Source organism: Benincasa hispida, chromosome 1 (assembly GCF_009727055.1).
Source record: "Benincasa hispida cultivar B227 chromosome 1, ASM972705v1, whole genome shotgun sequence".
In the NCBI taxonomy this organism is placed as follows: Eukaryota; Viridiplantae; Streptophyta; class Magnoliopsida; order Cucurbitales; family Cucurbitaceae; genus Benincasa; species Benincasa hispida.
In genome coordinates, this window is record NC_052349.1 from 54,241,511 (window position 1) to 54,259,754 (window position 18,244).

Genomic DNA, 18,244 nt, shown 5'->3' on the forward strand with positions numbered 1-18,244 from the left:
CTCAATTTCCTTCTGGATAAGAAAAATATCAATCTAGAGCATGTCCTTATACATTGTGGGAATTAACCACACAAGTTTCATTTCTTCTTCTCGCCACCTCCACCAGCTTTGTATCAAAAAGATATTCAAAGAAAAAAGTTTTAGTATATGGAAAAAAACGTAACTAAATTATGTATTACCGTTGATAGCACGTCAGAAGTGAATTAAGGATAAAATTCAATCATAATGAGGAAAAATTGAAAGCCATCTGAAAATACCTCATCTTGTGGAGACGCTGGACATCTCTTCTCTCTTCTTCTTTGCTCGCTTGTGAGTTCCCAACTTTCTCTTAGCCACTTTTAGTGTTCTCTTATCCTTTCCAACTTTAAGAAGCTCGGTGATTCTCTTCTCATATGGGGCAAAGCCAGCAACTTCCCAGATCAAATTCCTCACAAACAAAACTCTTTTGCTACTTTTCTATGGTAACAATCAGAATTCAAGCAAACATTAATCATTTTGTGTCAATTACTTCCATCCACCAACAGCTAAAATAGCTCTGAAAGAAACCAATAGTCCAGAACAAAAGAAGTTCCAATTTGTTTTATATGCAAAATGGTAATATGCATATGGTCAAGACCCTCACAAAAGACTCCTTTGCTAGTATTCAACATTATCAATCTAACTGAGCACATGAAGACAATACATAAAAACTTATAAAAGGTAGAGCTAAAATATCATTGAAGGAAACTGATAACAAACCAAACAGTCAAACACAGTCCACATCCGACTTTCAATTCACTTAATGTGAGGAACAAACATTCAAATGTACGATCAAGATCTATCTCCTTGCTTTAGAGCTTTTGTAGAGTATTAAGTTAAGTTCATATAACATAGAATAATTATGTAAGGCCCTAACTATAGAAATAATAGGAGTATTAGTAGAATATTAGTATGGTATTAGTAAGGGGTATAGGGGTAATTAAATGGGAAGTTAGTTACTGAATATTTTTATAAATAGAAGGAGAGTGAGTATTGAGAGGGTGTGAAGAACTTTATGTGAGGATTTCTTAATTGGGAATTTGGGAGAGACTAGCCCTCTTGAAAATCTAGGGTTTATCTTGTTATTTTGTTTGTGAGTTTATAGCATATTTCAATACATTTTCCTATATTTCTATAATTGAATGGTCCTTTAGTTTCTCTATATTTTTTAATACTGTTCTTGTTAGGAGGGTTCCTAATTAGAGAAAAATCTAATTATTTATTATGAATATGTACATTATTTTGTATAAAAAATAATTAATAAATAAAATTTTTGGGTGTCCCAGTTGAAACATTACCATATGTGTTTCAAGTAGTGAAATGTAAGGTAAATATTTGTGGCCAATACATAAGGTAATTTCTCTAGGATACCGCACAAGGTATTTAACCCATTACAATAAAATCTTCTTTTTTTATATATTTAGAAATAATAATTATTGGGTGTAATTATTCATTATGAAGAATTGTATCATATGCCATATAAAAAAGCTAATTCTTCCCTTCTTAAAAATGTAGTAATTAATTTCCAAGAATGTTTAAAGTGTTTAATAAAGATTTTCATTATAAATATGGACTTTAGACATGTTTTTCTTCCGTAGTAATAAGAAAGAAAAAGAATTTTGAGAAGGAAGAAGATGGGTTCCCGATCCCCACAATTTCTCTTTGTTTTTATGATCTTTTTCTTTTTAATTTCCTTTCTCTCAGAACCCACAAAGACAGACAAGAATGCAACAAACCACAATTTTGCTCATGATATTTGCAACAAAATTAAGTATGAGGAACTAGATAAATTATGCATTCCAGAAGTAGATTCAGATCCACGTGAAGATTTGAAGGCCAATTTAATTGGTCTTTTGATTCTCTTTGTAAATCATAGCAACAATGACTTCAACAAGAGCATTTTGTTCTTGAAAAATGAGAGAAGTTCTGCGAAGCTTGATCATACTACAAAAGAAATGTTTGAATCTTGTATCGGATTTTTCAATTAGGAATTACAAGACTACAAGAAACACTGCAAATTTTACTCACAAAATGAGAAGGTATAGACGTAGAACAATTACCAGTTGGAAGTGCTGACACTATAACAGGATGTTTTGATGATTTTGAAGGATACTATGTCCCTCCAAAGTGGCAAGCTCGTTATAATAACTCCTATTCATTGTTATTACAATCATTAACAATGAGAAATCTTATTAAATGTAATCGTTATGTGGCTTGTATCCCTCGATTAAAATCAGTGCCATGATCAAAGAATTATTCAACTACTAATAAGTTACTCTCTTCTCTCACACATAGGTGCCTATTATTACTAAATCAAATTTGCATGTTATCTTTCTCCAAAATGAATATAATATTAATAATAAGGGATCTTTAATTAATTTATTATTTATTTTCTTAAACAATAGTAGGGTTATGTAGGTTTTATATAAATGTTGAGATTTCAACCCGCATACAAAAAAATTTATAATTAATTAATCTCTTTAATTTTTTTAAAATAGAAAGGTTATACACACAAAAAAAAAAAAAAAAAAACCATATTTACTAAATAACCAAGTGTATAAACAAAGGAAATTCAATCATTTCATCCAGCATAATTACAGTCCAGATTTGAAAGGTATGCCAGTTTTTGGCAATCAAGTAGATCCCTTAATGAAATTGTTGTAATGGTCGATTGTTCATTTAATACATGAAAATCTATCCAATTAATTCTTTTAGAGACATCAGCTCCCGGAACGCGATTGTTGTACTCACCATAAAATAAGTTCTTTACTGGTACCCCTTCCCACTCTAACCATCCCTCCGGTACCACCATTTTATCTAGCTCCCAGTAGGACACTTCGTAAGACCCGCCCTAACGCTGAGGTCGTCCTGCTTCCTTTCTCATTTCCCTTCCTTTGAATAACTTCCTCGGCTCTTGAGCCACTAGGCTTATCTATCATCCGTAAAGTCATGCCGCATTCCATCTGAACTCCTCAACCTAGCTGGGCATTCCTTCTTGAAATGTCTTACCTGTCCACACTGGAAACATACGTTTCTCCCCTTTATAACCTGTCTCTCGTAAATGCTTACCACAATTCGTACATAAGAGTTTTCTTACCTGTGTCAGCTACCAGCTTAGTAAGATGCCAAAACCTTGGTCTATCATCCATACCAATCACAAGTCTTGGCTTCTTCCTTCCTACCTTATGCTGACTTGTAACTCTCTGTCCTTTATTAATACCTATTAGGTTATACTCAATAACTTACTTCCCTTCCGGATCTGCCAGAATAGATTCAACACTTTCTGCCAACCTCTTGGCGATCGTGTTAAATATTTTGTCCTCTAACTGAGGATCTGTTCTTGTTTGCGGAATCCTCGACTCCCCGTCAGAAGTCGTTTCCTGATTTACCAGGTCTTTACCTTTCTGTTCACTAACATTTGAATTCCCTCAAATCTCAGAACTTCTAAAGGTAGGGTCAGGATTCCCGTTGTCAGTTTGCCTGCTTTGCTTGCCACTTTTCTTGACATCTTCCTCTTACCTAAGTAGTACACATGCTAAAGACTCAAGACTCAGACTTATATATATAAACTTTTCCCATCTCTTCCCAAAATCTTTTGCTCTGATACCAACTTATCACACCCCGCACCAGATTACCCTCCTAACCTGGACAGAATGGTGACTGCAGCAGTTACCAACCCTTCTGCTGGCACTTACTGCCTATTTTACCTTAAAATAATACAAACCCTGAATACATACATAATAACACAGAGCTTAACACATTTACATTACAGGGTTTTGCAACATTGTATTTACATAGATAATACAACCTAGTCAGCCTCATCAAGAATTGTAGTCACTAGACAGACATAAGTGTACTAACTAATACAGGTCTTCAATTACACTTCCTTCAACCTATGTCTTGAGTGGCAGAGCAGCGGCAGAATAGTCCTTTGGCAACTAACCGCTACCTGAAAAAGAAAAACATTCGAAAACGTGAGCTAGAAGCCCAGTGAGTGACTTAATAAAAATATAAATCTCATGCTTAAAACCCTAAGCTTGCAAACATAATACTAAAACTAGAGTATACCAAGCAAACGTGTACATAAAAACATTTAAAACCATTGTATCTGGAACTTGAATCTTAGTTGAGAATGAGCATCCACTGCTCTAATTCCCAACGTCAAGCTATGGCCAGATGAGACTTCTACCTCGACCTGTTCACATTAAACTTCGGTAAAAGAGATCCCTACGTTGATCTCTTTAAATATACCGATGGCATCTCAAGCAACATCCTTAAGACATAAATGTTGACAACAACTCTTATACATCAATAATCATCATTACATACTAGTTGAGAACGAGCATACACCGCTCTAGCTCCCAACGTCTATTATCGACCAAAAGACCCATACTTCGACCTCTCATTCACACCTGCCTACATACACATGGAGTTTGCTATGTACCATCAACACCTTAGGTACATTTATTCAGATACCTTCCCTACCAGTATGCCTCCTCATTATGTTTAGAAATACCAATGCATGTACTTTGGCAACCTTAGGTATTTAAAACATAGTATGTCAAACTTCATTCAATCTTAGCTTTAACCTTAACGCATGCTTCATATTTTGTGAAACAAGTTGGCTTAAAACATATCGAACTAGCTTGTAAAACCACTAATCATGCGTTAGACATGGAAAACATACTTGAAAAACTCATACATTAGTAAACATCAAGCGTTGATAAACATTCACAAACATTGGAAATTTCAAACTATCCTTCTAGCCTAGAAGAATATATGACTGCCTTTATCCTTAGTTGACAGTGAACTAATAGTTCTAACCCTAACGTCAATCTTAATCGGGGAGAACTCTTTTGCTCAAACCCTCGACGTCGTATTACCTACGTGCATGTGGCTATAACGGAGTATCGCCATACCTATGTACCTGACTAGGATACTTTCTCATTGTCCTTCAGTATCCTCAGGTACTTGAGTAGGATACCTTCTCATTGTCCTTCAATATCCTTAGATACTTTTGCTCAGATACCTTTTCAAATTTGTCCTTCAGTATCGAGCTTCTATGATACTTTCTCATATGTCCTTTGGTATCAAATTGGCCAGATACCTTCTCAAAAGTTCTTCCGTATCGAATTGGCCAGGTACCTTCTAAAGTGTCCTTTGGTACCTCATTTTAAGTAAAACTAGTCATAAACATTTAGTTGAAAGGATACCTTCTCATTGTCCTTCAGTATCCGTCATATAACTAGTCATAAACCTTTAGTTGAAAGGATACCTTCTCATTGTCCTTCAGTATCTGTCACATAACTAGTCACAAACATTTAGTTGAACACTAAAGATTAGTGCTCAAATCATCATACTAGTTCATCCATCATACTGGTTCATCATAAAAATGGAGTTACTTAAACCTACTGAAAGTATTTGGACAAGATAACATATCTACATCAATCCCACGGAAAAACGTGCTTTTCTTAGCATGAGAAACAGTTTCACAAACATGTTGCTTGGCACATCATTTAAACACTTAGCATGAGACATATTTCCAAAGAAATCATAATTTCTAAATCATTAAAATAGTAAGCCATCATATGGTCACTCACAGCTTGTTGGCCTCTTAACGGGTCATACGCCTCTCCTAGTTCTTCTTGGCCTAAAAGGATATAATTCCCAGTTAAACCATTGAGAATTCTTAGTAGAATACCTGAATTAATTCATTTATTAAAGGAATTTTACACAGACAGCTCTACTGGCGAGATCTCCATGAGCGACACCGCGAGATCCTCTAGAGCAATACCAGCGAGATCACCATGAGCGACACCAGCGAGATCACCACGAGCAACACCAACAATACTCATTACCAGCGACACCAGTGTTACTTTTTACCAGCGACACCAGCGATACCCATTACCAGCGACACCAGCGATACTCCTTACCAATGATGTCAGCGCTACCAGCCCAAATTCTAGCGAGATCTCCTTCATTAGCGAGATCTCCTTCATTAGCGAGATCCTCTTCACAAAATCTCGCTATAATCTTCCACGTGAACTGTTTGCTTGTTCTTCCCAAGCAGCTGTCTGCTTATGCACAGGTTCTCTGTTACATCTTTTAAAAATTCATAAATCAAAATTCAAACCTCTTTTGAAGAAACTTCCTTCTACAACATGTTTAGAATTGAGTTAAATTTCTCTTACCTTAAAATTTCGGCCATAAATTCTTATAGTTTGGCCTAGAGCTCTCAATATTCATCTCGAGTCCTATTAACCCAAGATTCTGTCTCTTGTATATTCATCACTTTCCGTTCTTCTTCTCCTGCCATCTTTCTTTGACATGAAAACTTTGAAAACTAGATTCTCCCAGCTTTCAAATGGCACTGATTTCACTAAATTTTCTCATGTAAATTGCCGAAACCATACTTTCGAAATTCTTCTTCCTTTTCACCTTCCTGTCGCTTCCCAAATTCAAGGAGTAACCGCCACGTCAACTCAAATTTATTGCCTCCAGCCCAAGCCAATAAGTGAGTTTCTTTATTTTGTGTATTTCTTTTCCTCTCTAAAAAACTTCTTTAAATAACATGGATTTTCACTTATATGATATTTAATATATATTCCTTTAGCCAAACATGATGGTTTAGGAAACTTTGAATTCGGGTTTACACTTAGCTACAACAAGAGCTTATTTCTTCTTGCTTCCAACCTCTAACCCTTCTAAAAACATGGCTTCATTTAACTCATTAGGAGACATCTCATTACTTACTCTTACTTAAAGTAATTAGGTTTCGGGTTTTACAGTCCAACTATGAGTGAAAACCTCTCGGGCCGAGAGGTGTGTGGCGCCACATTATTCAAGCCCTGGAATCAGCCCTAAAGGGAGCTATCTATCTACTTTGCCCCTGCATTGGGGAAGATAAATTTCATCTTGTGTAGCTGAGTTCTCAGCTCCCAAATCAGACGAATCCCCAAAGTGGTAGGTTTAAGTCGGCGACCTGGCCACTCGCACCCATGAAAATTAAAGGACCGCCCTCAATGGCAGAAGTTCCCAACTCATTCAGGATTGAGGTCATGTTACCTATGGTCATCCTAGTGAAGTGAAGTCTTGTCATGAATGATGTTATATAATGAGACATTAACACTTCGTGGTCAGGTCTTATACAAACTCTTTGTATAGGACGTCCCCACTCTCATGTCCCCTACACGATTAATCAGAATGAGACCATCTGTGACAAGTCACAACACTTATGATCATTCCACAAAACGAGCTGCATTCGTAGTGTTATCAAGATAAGGTTTCCCTCCTATATCCATATACTACAGACCATTTTGGTTATCACTTAAGACATGATCCACTTGTATGTCACCACATACATGCTTAAGTTACATCCAGATAACCAGGGATTTTAGGTTTATTAGTTTGTGGTAAAGCAAATAAAACATTCAGCTAAACAAAATCTAGAAGTGAAGTAAAATATCATATATTATACATCACAAGCGTTCGTACAAACTGTTTACAAACTAAAGAACACGAGACTTTAGGGCATCAACCCCAACAGATACAGGGACAAGTAGATAAATTGCTCCCTTAAGGGCTGATTCTGGGTCTTGAACATAATGGCCACACCCTCTCTTGGCTCGAGAGAACTTGGTCATAGTGGGACTATGATTTATTGTTTATTAGAGGAATCAGTGGTACTTAAGGAGTTATATTTAACTACAGGGGTAAAATGGTATTTTGGTCTAGCTACACTTATGAGCAATTTGTGAAGGGTCATCGCATTGTTGATTGGTTATATCCAATGGACACAGAAATTTATTTGTAGTGCAAATAGTGCAGTTGTCGATCTTTAATGCAGTGATCGACAATTAATGGATGTTGGATAATTTAATTAAAGAGTTTAATTATTTATTTGTGTACCATTGGAGCTTCAATCTACAGGTCCATAAGGTCCCCATTATAGCTCAACCGGGATTTAATTTTTGAATTAATTTGAAGTGTTCAAATTAATTGAAAGAATTAATTATATATGATATAATTAACTAAAATGTATTTGATACATTATGAGAGGAATTTGAATATGATTCAAATACCAATTATATGAATGAGATTTATGTAATTAAATATAAATATGATTTGCATTGAGAGGAATAAAATATTTGGATATGATCCAAATATCATTTATACGGATGAGAGTCATATAAATGAATTTAACAAAAATTTGATTTATATTAAGTGCCATGTATAGTTAAGAGAGAACAAAATTTATAGTTTATGTGTATTTGATACATAAAACTATAGGCAATATGTTATATTTGATATAATATATAGTGTATATATAATAAAGTAGTTATTATATATTCTATTTTATTAATTTATTTGAAATTAATAAAAGGGAAGAAGTTATAACTCCCTCCCATTTTTCTCTCAATAACTAACTGTGATAAAAGAAGTTGAGTTATCATCTTCTTCCAAGATCCACACACACAAAGAAGTTTTATCTAAGAGAAAGGTTCACTAGAAGAAAACTTTCCTCTCATACTCTCCATCTCCTTCCCTCTTCCAAAGACTCAAGCAAAGCCCACAACTCCTACTTAAGTCTTTGAATCCCAAAAGTGAATACAGAGAGTTCTCGACTGGTAGTGTCCGTGCGTGAAAAAGAAGATTCGGGAAGAAGGAGTTCTGTTTGTGGGATTACTTAAAGAAAGGTTCTTCAAAGGTGAGGTTTCTTGAAACCTATTTTTCATCTAATAGCATTCTTTAATTTAATTTTAAATGCATATCTTTTGTATGTTTACTATAAATTATGTATTTAATAATTAATGGAATCTGGATGATCCGCTTCTACTCAAGGATCTCCTCATCTCGAGTTCCCTTCATAAACCTCTTTTTATGCTTCCAACTATGTAACAAAAGACCCCTTTAGTTGCTTCCTAGTGGGTTTTCACTGGATTGCTCATGTATCTACTAATCAAGATTGACTTCTGAGCTAAATCTAGTCTTGTACAGACTATTAGATACATTAGACTGCTAATTGCACTTGAGTAGGGAACTTTATTCATTTTTTGAATATCTTCTTCAAACTTAGGAGAATCTTTAATAGAGAGCTTGAAGTGTTGTGCCCGGGGTTTACCAATATCCTTAACATCCAACATTGAATTTAGTTAGGATTCTTCTAGTATAGTCACTTTGAGAGACAAACAGTTTTTCCTGAGATCTTCTTCTTTCAACGAGCATCCTTAGAATCCTATTAGCTGGACCTAAGTTTTTCGTCTCGAATTCAGAACTTAGTCGTTCTTTAATTTGATTTACTTCTCCTATATCTCTCCCTACAATGAGCATATCATCAACATATAGTAGTAAGTAGACTAGGTTTCCATCTTTAGCTTTTCTGTGGAACACACAAGCATCATACTGACTTCTAGTAAAGTTAATTTTATTCATGAACTCATTAAAGCACTTGTACCAACATCTTGGTGCTTATTTGAGGCCATAAGTGATTTGTTCAGTTTGCATAATAGGTTTTCTTTTCCTTTAACTTCAAAACCCATGGGCTGATCCATGTAGATTTCTTCATCTAACTTTCCATGTAGAAAAGTTACATGAGAGAATCACAATTGCAAGTAGCAATCTGATTAAGGTGTGTTTGACTACAGGAGAGAATTTTTGTATAGTAGGCCTTCTTTCTATTTGAATCCCTTGGCAACTAGTCTTGCATTGAATTTTACTCTTTCAAGGATGTTTTCTTGAAAATCCATTTACGGGCTATGGATTTTTTACTTGAGGGTGGAGACATTAAGACCCAAGCGTTGTTCTTCTTTAATGAACTTATTTTAGCTTCCATAGCTTGCACCCACTTATGTTTTTCCTTACATTAAATTGCTTCTTCAAAGTTTCGAGGTTCGTCATCAAGAGTACTTTATGTAATATTAGCAAAATTTGATGTGTAATCAGTATTTGCATATCTAGCTGGGGGCCTGATTTCCCTTCTTCTTTTATATCTTGTCAAAGTATAATCTTTTAGGTTCTTAGGCTTGGAGTCTTGGTCTTGAGCTGTTTGTTCACTTGCTTCTGTTACAATGACCTGAGGATTCAGGTTATCTCTCTCTGATGAGGCATTTTCAGTTATAGGTAAGAGCTCCACCTTACAAATAGTGGAATTCTCATTTAACACTTCTTCAGCAGGCTGTTTTCCCTTTTCTGACACTATAAACATCTCTTCATCTCTGAAAATTATGTCTCTACTCATAATATTTCAATTAGAACTGAAGTCCCAAAGCATTAAACCTTTTTCCTTCACGATACCTTATGAACATGCACTTTAAGGCCCTAATTTCTAGTTTCCTTTGCCTCACAAGTACATATATTGTGCACCCAAAGGTTTTTAAGTTTGATAGCTCTAGAGGTACACCTGTCCACATTTCTTACGGTGTTTTCATGTCAATGGAAGTGTAGGAACTTCTATTTATGGTGTAGGTGGTTGTGCTAGAGTTTCTGCCCAAAAGACTTCTTTGAGATTAGCCTCTGATAGCATGTACCTCACCCTTTCCACAAGAGTTTTGTTCATCCTTTCAGCTACCCATTTTGCTGGGGTGTATAAGTAAATGTTGTGTGTTTGGTTATACCATGCTCATTACTAAAATTAGTGAACATATTATTCATAAACTCAACGACATTATCTGTTTTAAGAGGTTTTACTCTATTTTCAGTTTGATTTTCGACTTTTACAACCCATTCTTTAAATCTATCAAAGGCTTGATTTTTAGATTTTAGCACATAAGTCGACACATTCTAAGAGTAATCATCTACTAGAGATAGAAGTATGGATTCCTCTGAATGAGTTCAAGCTGGTCCCCATAAGTTAGCATGTATGTAGTTGAGTTTATCTTTTGAAGTATGGATTCCTTTTGTGAATTTGAGTCTCTTAGCTTTACCATATACACAATGCTCACAAAAGCTTAGTCTCTTAGTGTCTTTAGGTTGAATCAGCCCTTGTTTTGTTAGTTCGTTCAAGCCTTGTTCAGTGATGTGTGAGAGTCTCCTATGCCATAATTCAATGCTTTTTGACTTGCTAGCTTGAGATAGTAAAGCAATGTTAGGAAGAGACAAATTTATCAAGTAGTATAGACCATTCATTCTTAGTCCAAGTAGGATTGTCTTCCCAACCCTCTTTACTTGTAAATTTTCTTTGTTACCAATGTAGTAACAGTCTTGGTCAACTAACATTCCCAATGAGATTACGTTCCTTTTAAGTTTAGGTATATGTCTTAACTCCCTTGGAAGTATTTCTCTATTGTCTTCTAATTTTAGGCATACAGAGGCAATTCCTACGACTTTACAGTCGTGATCATCAACCATGTAGACTAAGCCTCTTTCCCGTGATTTGTAACTTACAAACCATTCCTTTTTCGAAGTAATATGATAGGTACACCCTCAGTCCATGACCCAGTCTCCCTTCTCCTCAGTCTTATATCCCATGGGCTTTAAGTGAGTTGTTAGAATTTCAGTGTATTCATAAGAGTTTTCACCCATTGAAACATTACCTCTACCATAGCCTCTTGGTTTTTTGTTGTCATTTCTTTCATGATCTCTGTTTCTGTCATTTCTTCTATTGTCTCTTTGCTTTTTTGAATTTCTTCTATAGGGTTTTCCCTTCTCAAGATAGTTTCTCTTGAAGTGCCCCTCCTTGTGACAAATGAAGAACTTCAAGGGAGGTCTGTTATGATTGTTCTTCTAATTTTTGTGTAAACGATTCCCTCTAGTGAAGTCTTTTCCTTCAGAGTAAAGAGACTCGGCCTCTCAAGCCTTATTTTTTGTCTTCAGCTCAAGTTCTTTGCATCTTAGCGCATTAATCACTGAATCCACCGTCACATTGTAAGCTTAAGGTTGACTTAACTTTTTATAAGCTTCATGTGTTGAGTTTATAAGAATTGCAGCCTCACTTTCTGCCCCAAGTTTTTCTTCCCTTAGTTGAAGCTGTTTGTGAGCTTCTTGAACTCATTAAAGTTCTCATCAAGAGACTTCGAATGGTTTATTTTGAATGATAAAAATCTCTCACGAACATAGATCTTATTAGGTAGGTTCTTTTTGTCATATAACAACTTCAATTTCTCCTAGACATCATGAGTTGTAGATTCATTGATTACCTGCCTCAAAATCGTATCTGTGAGGTTTAAAATGAGTGTTGTACAGGTTGTAACTGTTGGGGATGATGCCTTAAAGTCTCGTGTCCTGTAGTTTATAAACACAGTTTGTACGAATGCTTGTGATGTACAATATATGATATTTTTTCATTACTTATTTATGAACATTGGATGTTTTATTTACTTTACCACAAACAAATCAACTAAAATCCCTCGTTGACATTATGTATCTTAAGCATGTATATGGTGACACACAAGTGGATCATGTCTTAAGTGATAATCAAAATGGTCTGTAGTATATGGATATAGGAAGGAAACTTTTATCCTGGTAATGCTATAGATGCGGCCCGCTTTGTGGAATAGTTACAAGTGTTATGGCTTGTGCTATAGATGGCTTGATCCTGATCATTCGTGTGCAGACATGCAAGGGGGGGCGTGCTATACAAAGAGTTTTTATAAGATCTGACCACGAAGTGTTGACGCCTCGTTATATAACGCCATTCATGACAGAGACTTCACTTCATGACTATAGGTAATATGACCTTAATCCTGAGTGAGTTGGGAACTCCTTCCTTTGAGGGCTGTCCTTTGGAGATTCGTCTGATTTGGGAGTTGGGAACTCAACTACACAAGATGAAATTCACTCCTTCCCCGAAGCAAGGGTATGTAGATAGATTGCTCCTTTAAGGGTTGACCCCGGGACTTGAACGATGTGGCGCAACACACCTTTTCATGGCCCGAGAGGTGTCTACATATACTAGGACTATGTTGTATTGTTCATTGAGGGATCAGTGATACTTAAGGAGTTAGATGTAACTACAGGGGCAAAATGGTAAATTAGCCTAGCTGTACTTACGAGCATCTGTGAAGGGTTATCGTACTTTTGATTGGTTATATCCGATGGATACAAAAATATAGTTGTGGTAAGGAGAATTCAGCTATCCGTCTTTATTGGAATGCCTGGCAGTTAACAGGTGGTGGATCTTGTGGCTAAAGAGTTTCGTCAATTATTCACATACCGTTGAAGCTTCGAGCCATAGGTTCATAAGGTCCCCTTGGTAGTTCAATGGATTCAAGTTGAGAATCAATTTTTGGGTCAGTTTGAAATATTCAAATTGACAAGAGGGAGTTCGATTATATATGATATGATTGAACTGGTTAATTATATTTGATATGATTGACTTTATGTTTGAGATACATTAATTGGAGGAATTGGATATAAATATGATTTATATCTAGTGGAAGAAAAAACACTATGGTTGATATATGATATTAAACTATAGGTTAATGAATATAATATGATTATATTTATTATTTTATTTTTGACAATTATGGGATAATTAAGCATGTCGTTTTCTCCGTAACTGTGCGTTAGCAGGAAGTTCCATTCGGTTTTCATAACTAAAGAATATAATGAAAATTGTTTTCATTTTACAGATATCACGGTTAATTGCTCATGAAGTGTTGGCTTCCTATCGCTTAGTAAATTGAGAGACTATACGATAGCTCACTTTTACTACCTGATCGCTTACACATGTGTCCCATCTTTCTAAACGATCGCGTACCTTTTACTAAACAATCGTATAGACGATCGCTACCTATTTACTACACGATCGTGTACTTCACCTAAACGATCAAGAATTTTGTCTATATGATAGACACATTCTTCTCCCATTTGCTTGATCGTTGTATACGATCGTCATTCCTCCACCTCTCTACCAAATCCGAACAGAGGTCACCCTTTGGATTCTCACACCGAGAATACTAAGGGTTCCAAGTGGTGGTGTCATCCCCATCTTCATCTGTTTGTGTGGAGGCCGTTCGTGGTAGACAATTGGAGTCTTGGTGAATGATAGCTTGACGTTCCAGTGAGAGTGAGAGCACCCGTTCCTTGGAGAGAATGACATTTTTCGAGAAGAAAGAGTCTTCAACTGGTAAGTTTTCTTGTTCTCTTGTTTGTTAATCTTATAACATGCGGATAATTTTACAATATGATGCATATCTGTTTGTTTGAACGTAAATGTGGTTGTTCTTTCACAATGTCTTTGGAAAGATTTGTATCCGCTCAGAGGTACTCTTGTACAAGAATTCCTTCAATTGGTATTAGAGTCAGGTTTTTGATATTCCAAATTCATCTATGTAAAGAATTACATTTGCATTCTCGATGGGTAAAAGTATGTCTACTCTCTGTTTAAGTGTTAAATTATTTGTGGATGTGTGGATTAATGGAGTCTCGGGGATGAAACCTCTAGTTTGTTAAATTCTTTTACATTTGAAGTTAATTGTAAGAGCCCCTGTGTTTTTGAGCATATTAACTGCTATCAGTCTGAAATTTCAAAGAGTTTGAGTCTGTAAGTCGTTCGCAAAGAAGCTTCGTAACAAGGGTTGCTGTTCTTCGAGGATGAAGACGACCAACTGTTGGTCGAGTTATGTAGACGATGGGGTAGAGGATCATTGAGTATCAGATTCTTGGGAGCTATTTTACACGCGCGCACTAGACGATCGTATAGCTCAATAAGCTTCATCGCTTAGTTACTGACTATATGATCGCAGAGTAAATTATTTACCTATCGCATGTTAAGTGATCGTCTAGACGATCGGTCTTCACGACTTTGTTGTCGTCTAAACGATCGTTTAGCATCAACATTTTTTCGTCTTGTGCACTACACGATCGTTTACTTGGAGATGTTTACTAAAAGATCGGAGCTTTGCCCGACGGTTCAAGACTCGGTTTGCCTGTGAATCGGTTTGCTCAGTGGAAAAATTTAATAGATAGAGTTTTTCATTCTGGTTTTTGAGGTGGTTCATCCCGGTCCATTAATCTGTGTTAATATACATAGGATGTATGTTTTATTTATATGTCATATGGTATGCACATATAGAAAATCCCACCTTAGGTTATGCATTGGTCATGCATCATCTCTTTATTAAGTGTTATGATTTAGAAAAGTATGATTCAAATTACGTAAGAGGATGCTCATGTATCATATAATATAAGAGTTATCTTTATGCATGCATAAAGCATTGACATGCATTATCTTTATATTATAATTGTTATAGTATAGGGGTGTATAGAAAGCATGTGTGCTTGGTTGTTACTTGTATATAAAAGTTATTTATTGTAGTGACTGGACATTGCATGAAGCTGACACATAGGTTAAATTTATAAGCGTTATAAATACCTCATTGTGTGGCAATGTATGGTTTTAGTTGTTTTTTTCTTATAAAAGTTATAAAGAAATTAGAACTAAAATCAATAAGAAATACATGCATGCAAACTTAGGTTTAAACCATGGTTTTAAAATGTTTAAAACTTGGATGAGATAGACCTAAGATCACGGTTCTAATATGATTAGCAACCTTAGGCTTTAATCTTTTAATCAGTTTAATAGGATTAAATTGACTAATAAAAGGTTAAAGTGTAGCAAATCTATCTATAAGGGACCTTTTGTCTAAGGTGGGTTCTGTCTAGGCTGGGGTTCTTAAGGTGACGGAAATGGAACATCCCTACCTGGGAACCTACCTGAAAAGGTGAATTAGATAGATTTAATGCATGCATGCAAGGTTAAGGACAGTCCATTAAAGAGTTTAATGTGACTACTTGAACTTGTTTTATTTCAAAGACAAAAGTTGTTTTTAAGTTGACTTAAAGAATGACTTAGACTAAAATCAGTAGTCGGATTGTCTAGGTTAATGAACCCCTAGGTAGAGCATTCAATGGGAGGTATTTAGGGCATTTGATGCTTCATTTAAACCTCTCGTGTTTCTCTCTTTGTTGTCCACACCATGAGACCTATCCTCGGCCTCGTGGCACTCTGGGAGTGTCCCTCTAAAGGATTGTGTTTGGGTAGGTCAATATCAAGGTGGATGGAGAGAATGTTCATAGTAAGTGGGAATGGGAAGTGCGACAGTATATCCTACAGTCTCTCTCGTTAGGTTGAATAAAGTTTTTGCGCATCGCCTAGAGGCACCCTGAGAGTGTCCCCCTATAGGATGGCAGTTTTGTGTGTTTCTTTATTTGATCTCCTATAAGATGATAAGGTTACTTAGTCTCTTGTCCTAATCTGCTTCTTCCCTACAGTGGGCGCATTAGGGCGGGACTCTAGGGCCGAAAACAGGGGGGTCACACTTACGCAAAATTGTTAAGGGTTAATAGTTCTGGACCGAACCAATGAAGGGGCATCTGATCACCCCACCAGTGATGTTTGTCCTTCCTCGTTGAGGCATCATTGCAAAATAGAAGTCTTACTCACTTAGGGTACTTGGAAACTATTTTGCTCAAACTAATTGGTTAAAATGTGGTTTAGCAAAGTCTTATAAAAGTTTGTTCATTTTTTAGCTACGGTTTTAAAATGGCTATAGCCACAATTGCTTTGTTAAGCGTTGAAAAACTATCTGGCGACAACTATTCGAGTTGGAAACATATGATCACGATGATACTCATCATCGAGGGTCTCATGTTTGTGCTTATGGAGGTTTGTCCTCCTATTCCAACTCCAAACGTCGCTCAAAATGTTCGAGAGGCGTACGAGAGATGGACACGGGCAAACGAGAAAGCCTGAGCCTATATCTTGGTCAGTCTTAGTGACGTGTTGGCCAAGAAGCATGAGCCCATGGTCTCAGCACGTGAGATCATAGAGTCCCTGCAGGGGAAGTTCGGACAACCGTCTGAACAACTCAAGCATAAGGCTCTGAAATACATCTTCAACTCTAAAATGGAGGAAGGCACCTCTGTTCATGAACATATGCTGAACATAATGGTCCATTTTTGTTGGGTTTTATGTCCTAAAAACTCACAGTTTGTAAAATGATAAACATTTTCTATTATCAATATACTTGTTATTAATCTCATAAATTGTATAAAAGTCTAAATCCAATAAACTAAGACCCATGACTATTGTATGAGTACTTGAACTTTATATGGAGACATAAGAGTGGATCGGGTTTGAGTAAATAGTCAAAATGATCTATGGTACATGAATGATGTTGGGTATCTTATTTTGGTAACACCATTGGATGCGGCCTACTATGTGATTCTAATTCATACATTTTATGACATGAAGAGTGGGGGCATCATATGCAATGAGTTTGCATAAGATCAGGACCAAGAAATAAGTCACTCTTACTTTATAACACTGTTTACTGTTTAAGACTGACCATTTCACCTAGATGACCAAGGTAACTCGATCTTAATCCTGAGCTAATAATGAACTTTTGTTTATTCGAGATTGCCCTTAGATTTGCATAGTTGAGGGTTGGCTCAACAGCGCCGGCTCAATAAGACTTTCATTTTAAGGGTAAGACCTGATAGATAGCTGGGGACATAGGGTACAATATTTGGAGTTCACGCCTACCCGATTTAGGGATAGGAGAAAGGTTGTTCTCTCAAGTACTAAATCCATGTCTTGAATTAGGGGCCCCATCCTCTCACTAGGCATAGAGAGTTTGGTTTGGTGATTAGATCACAAACTAGTTGTTCATTAGAGGATCAGTAGGGAGTTGAGGAATAAGACGTAATCTCGGGGGTAAAACAGATATTTGACCCAGCTATTATTACGAACAACTTATGAAGGGTTGACCTGCTGATTATGGTTAAATCATGTGGACATAATATATCTACAGTTAGGAGAGTGCAACTATGGGCTTTAGTGGAATGACCCATTAGTTAATGAATGGGGACTAATTTGGTCTAATGAGTTTAGCCAATTAATCTCGGATCGTTGGAGCCCATGATCGGATTAGCTCTAAATTAGCGTGATAAGTTAATTTGAAACGTTCAAATTAGAATGAAGGGAATTAATAATTATATGAGATATAATTATGTTTAATTTTAGAATTAAACGGAATAGGAGAATTTATATATTTAAATATGATTTAAATATATAAAGATGGATATTTGTTAAAATTAATTTAATATTTGATACTAAATTAATTAAGTTTTATTTTATAATTATAATTAATTTAAGAAATTATTTAAATTTTCATTTTTAAAATCAAAATAGATTTACAAAATCAAATTTTGATTTTGAGATAAAATTGAAAAAGGAAAAATAAACAAAACACAAAATGGAAAAAATGATTTTTCCATTATCCAT

The 18,244-nt window shown here is 35.8% G+C and overlaps 1 protein-coding gene across 1 annotated transcript; it reads right to left on the reverse strand.

Annotated features, from left to right (window-relative positions):
* Positions 1–258: 258 nt before the first annotated feature.
* LOC120077969 (60S ribosomal protein L36-3-like) lies at positions 259–5,873 on the reverse strand. Its single transcript, XM_039032112.1, has 3 exons — positions 5,813–5,873; positions 5,619–5,719; positions 259–456 (listed from the first exon to the last, which is right to left on the reverse strand). Exons 1-3 carry the CDS (start codon positions 5,871–5,873, stop codon positions 259–261), a joined length of 360 nt encoding a protein of 119 aa, XP_038888040.1.
* Positions 5,874–18,244: the final 12,371 nt, after the last annotated feature.

Bases quoted from the DNA above. Each gene is read 5' to 3' on its own strand.
- LOC120077969 (XM_039032112.1), bottom strand. From the start codon at position 5,873: ATGAGTATTGTTGGTGTTGCTCGTGGTGATCTCGCTGGTGTCGCTCAT. The intron at 5,720-5,812 runs GTATTGCTCTAG...GAATTAATTCAG, and splicing joins CGCTCATGGTGATCTCGCTG to GTATTCTACTAAGAATTCTC. The intron at 457-5,618 runs GTGAGTGACCAT...TTGTTACCATAG, and splicing joins CGTTAAGAGGCCAACAAGCT to AAAAGTAGCAAAAGAGTTTT.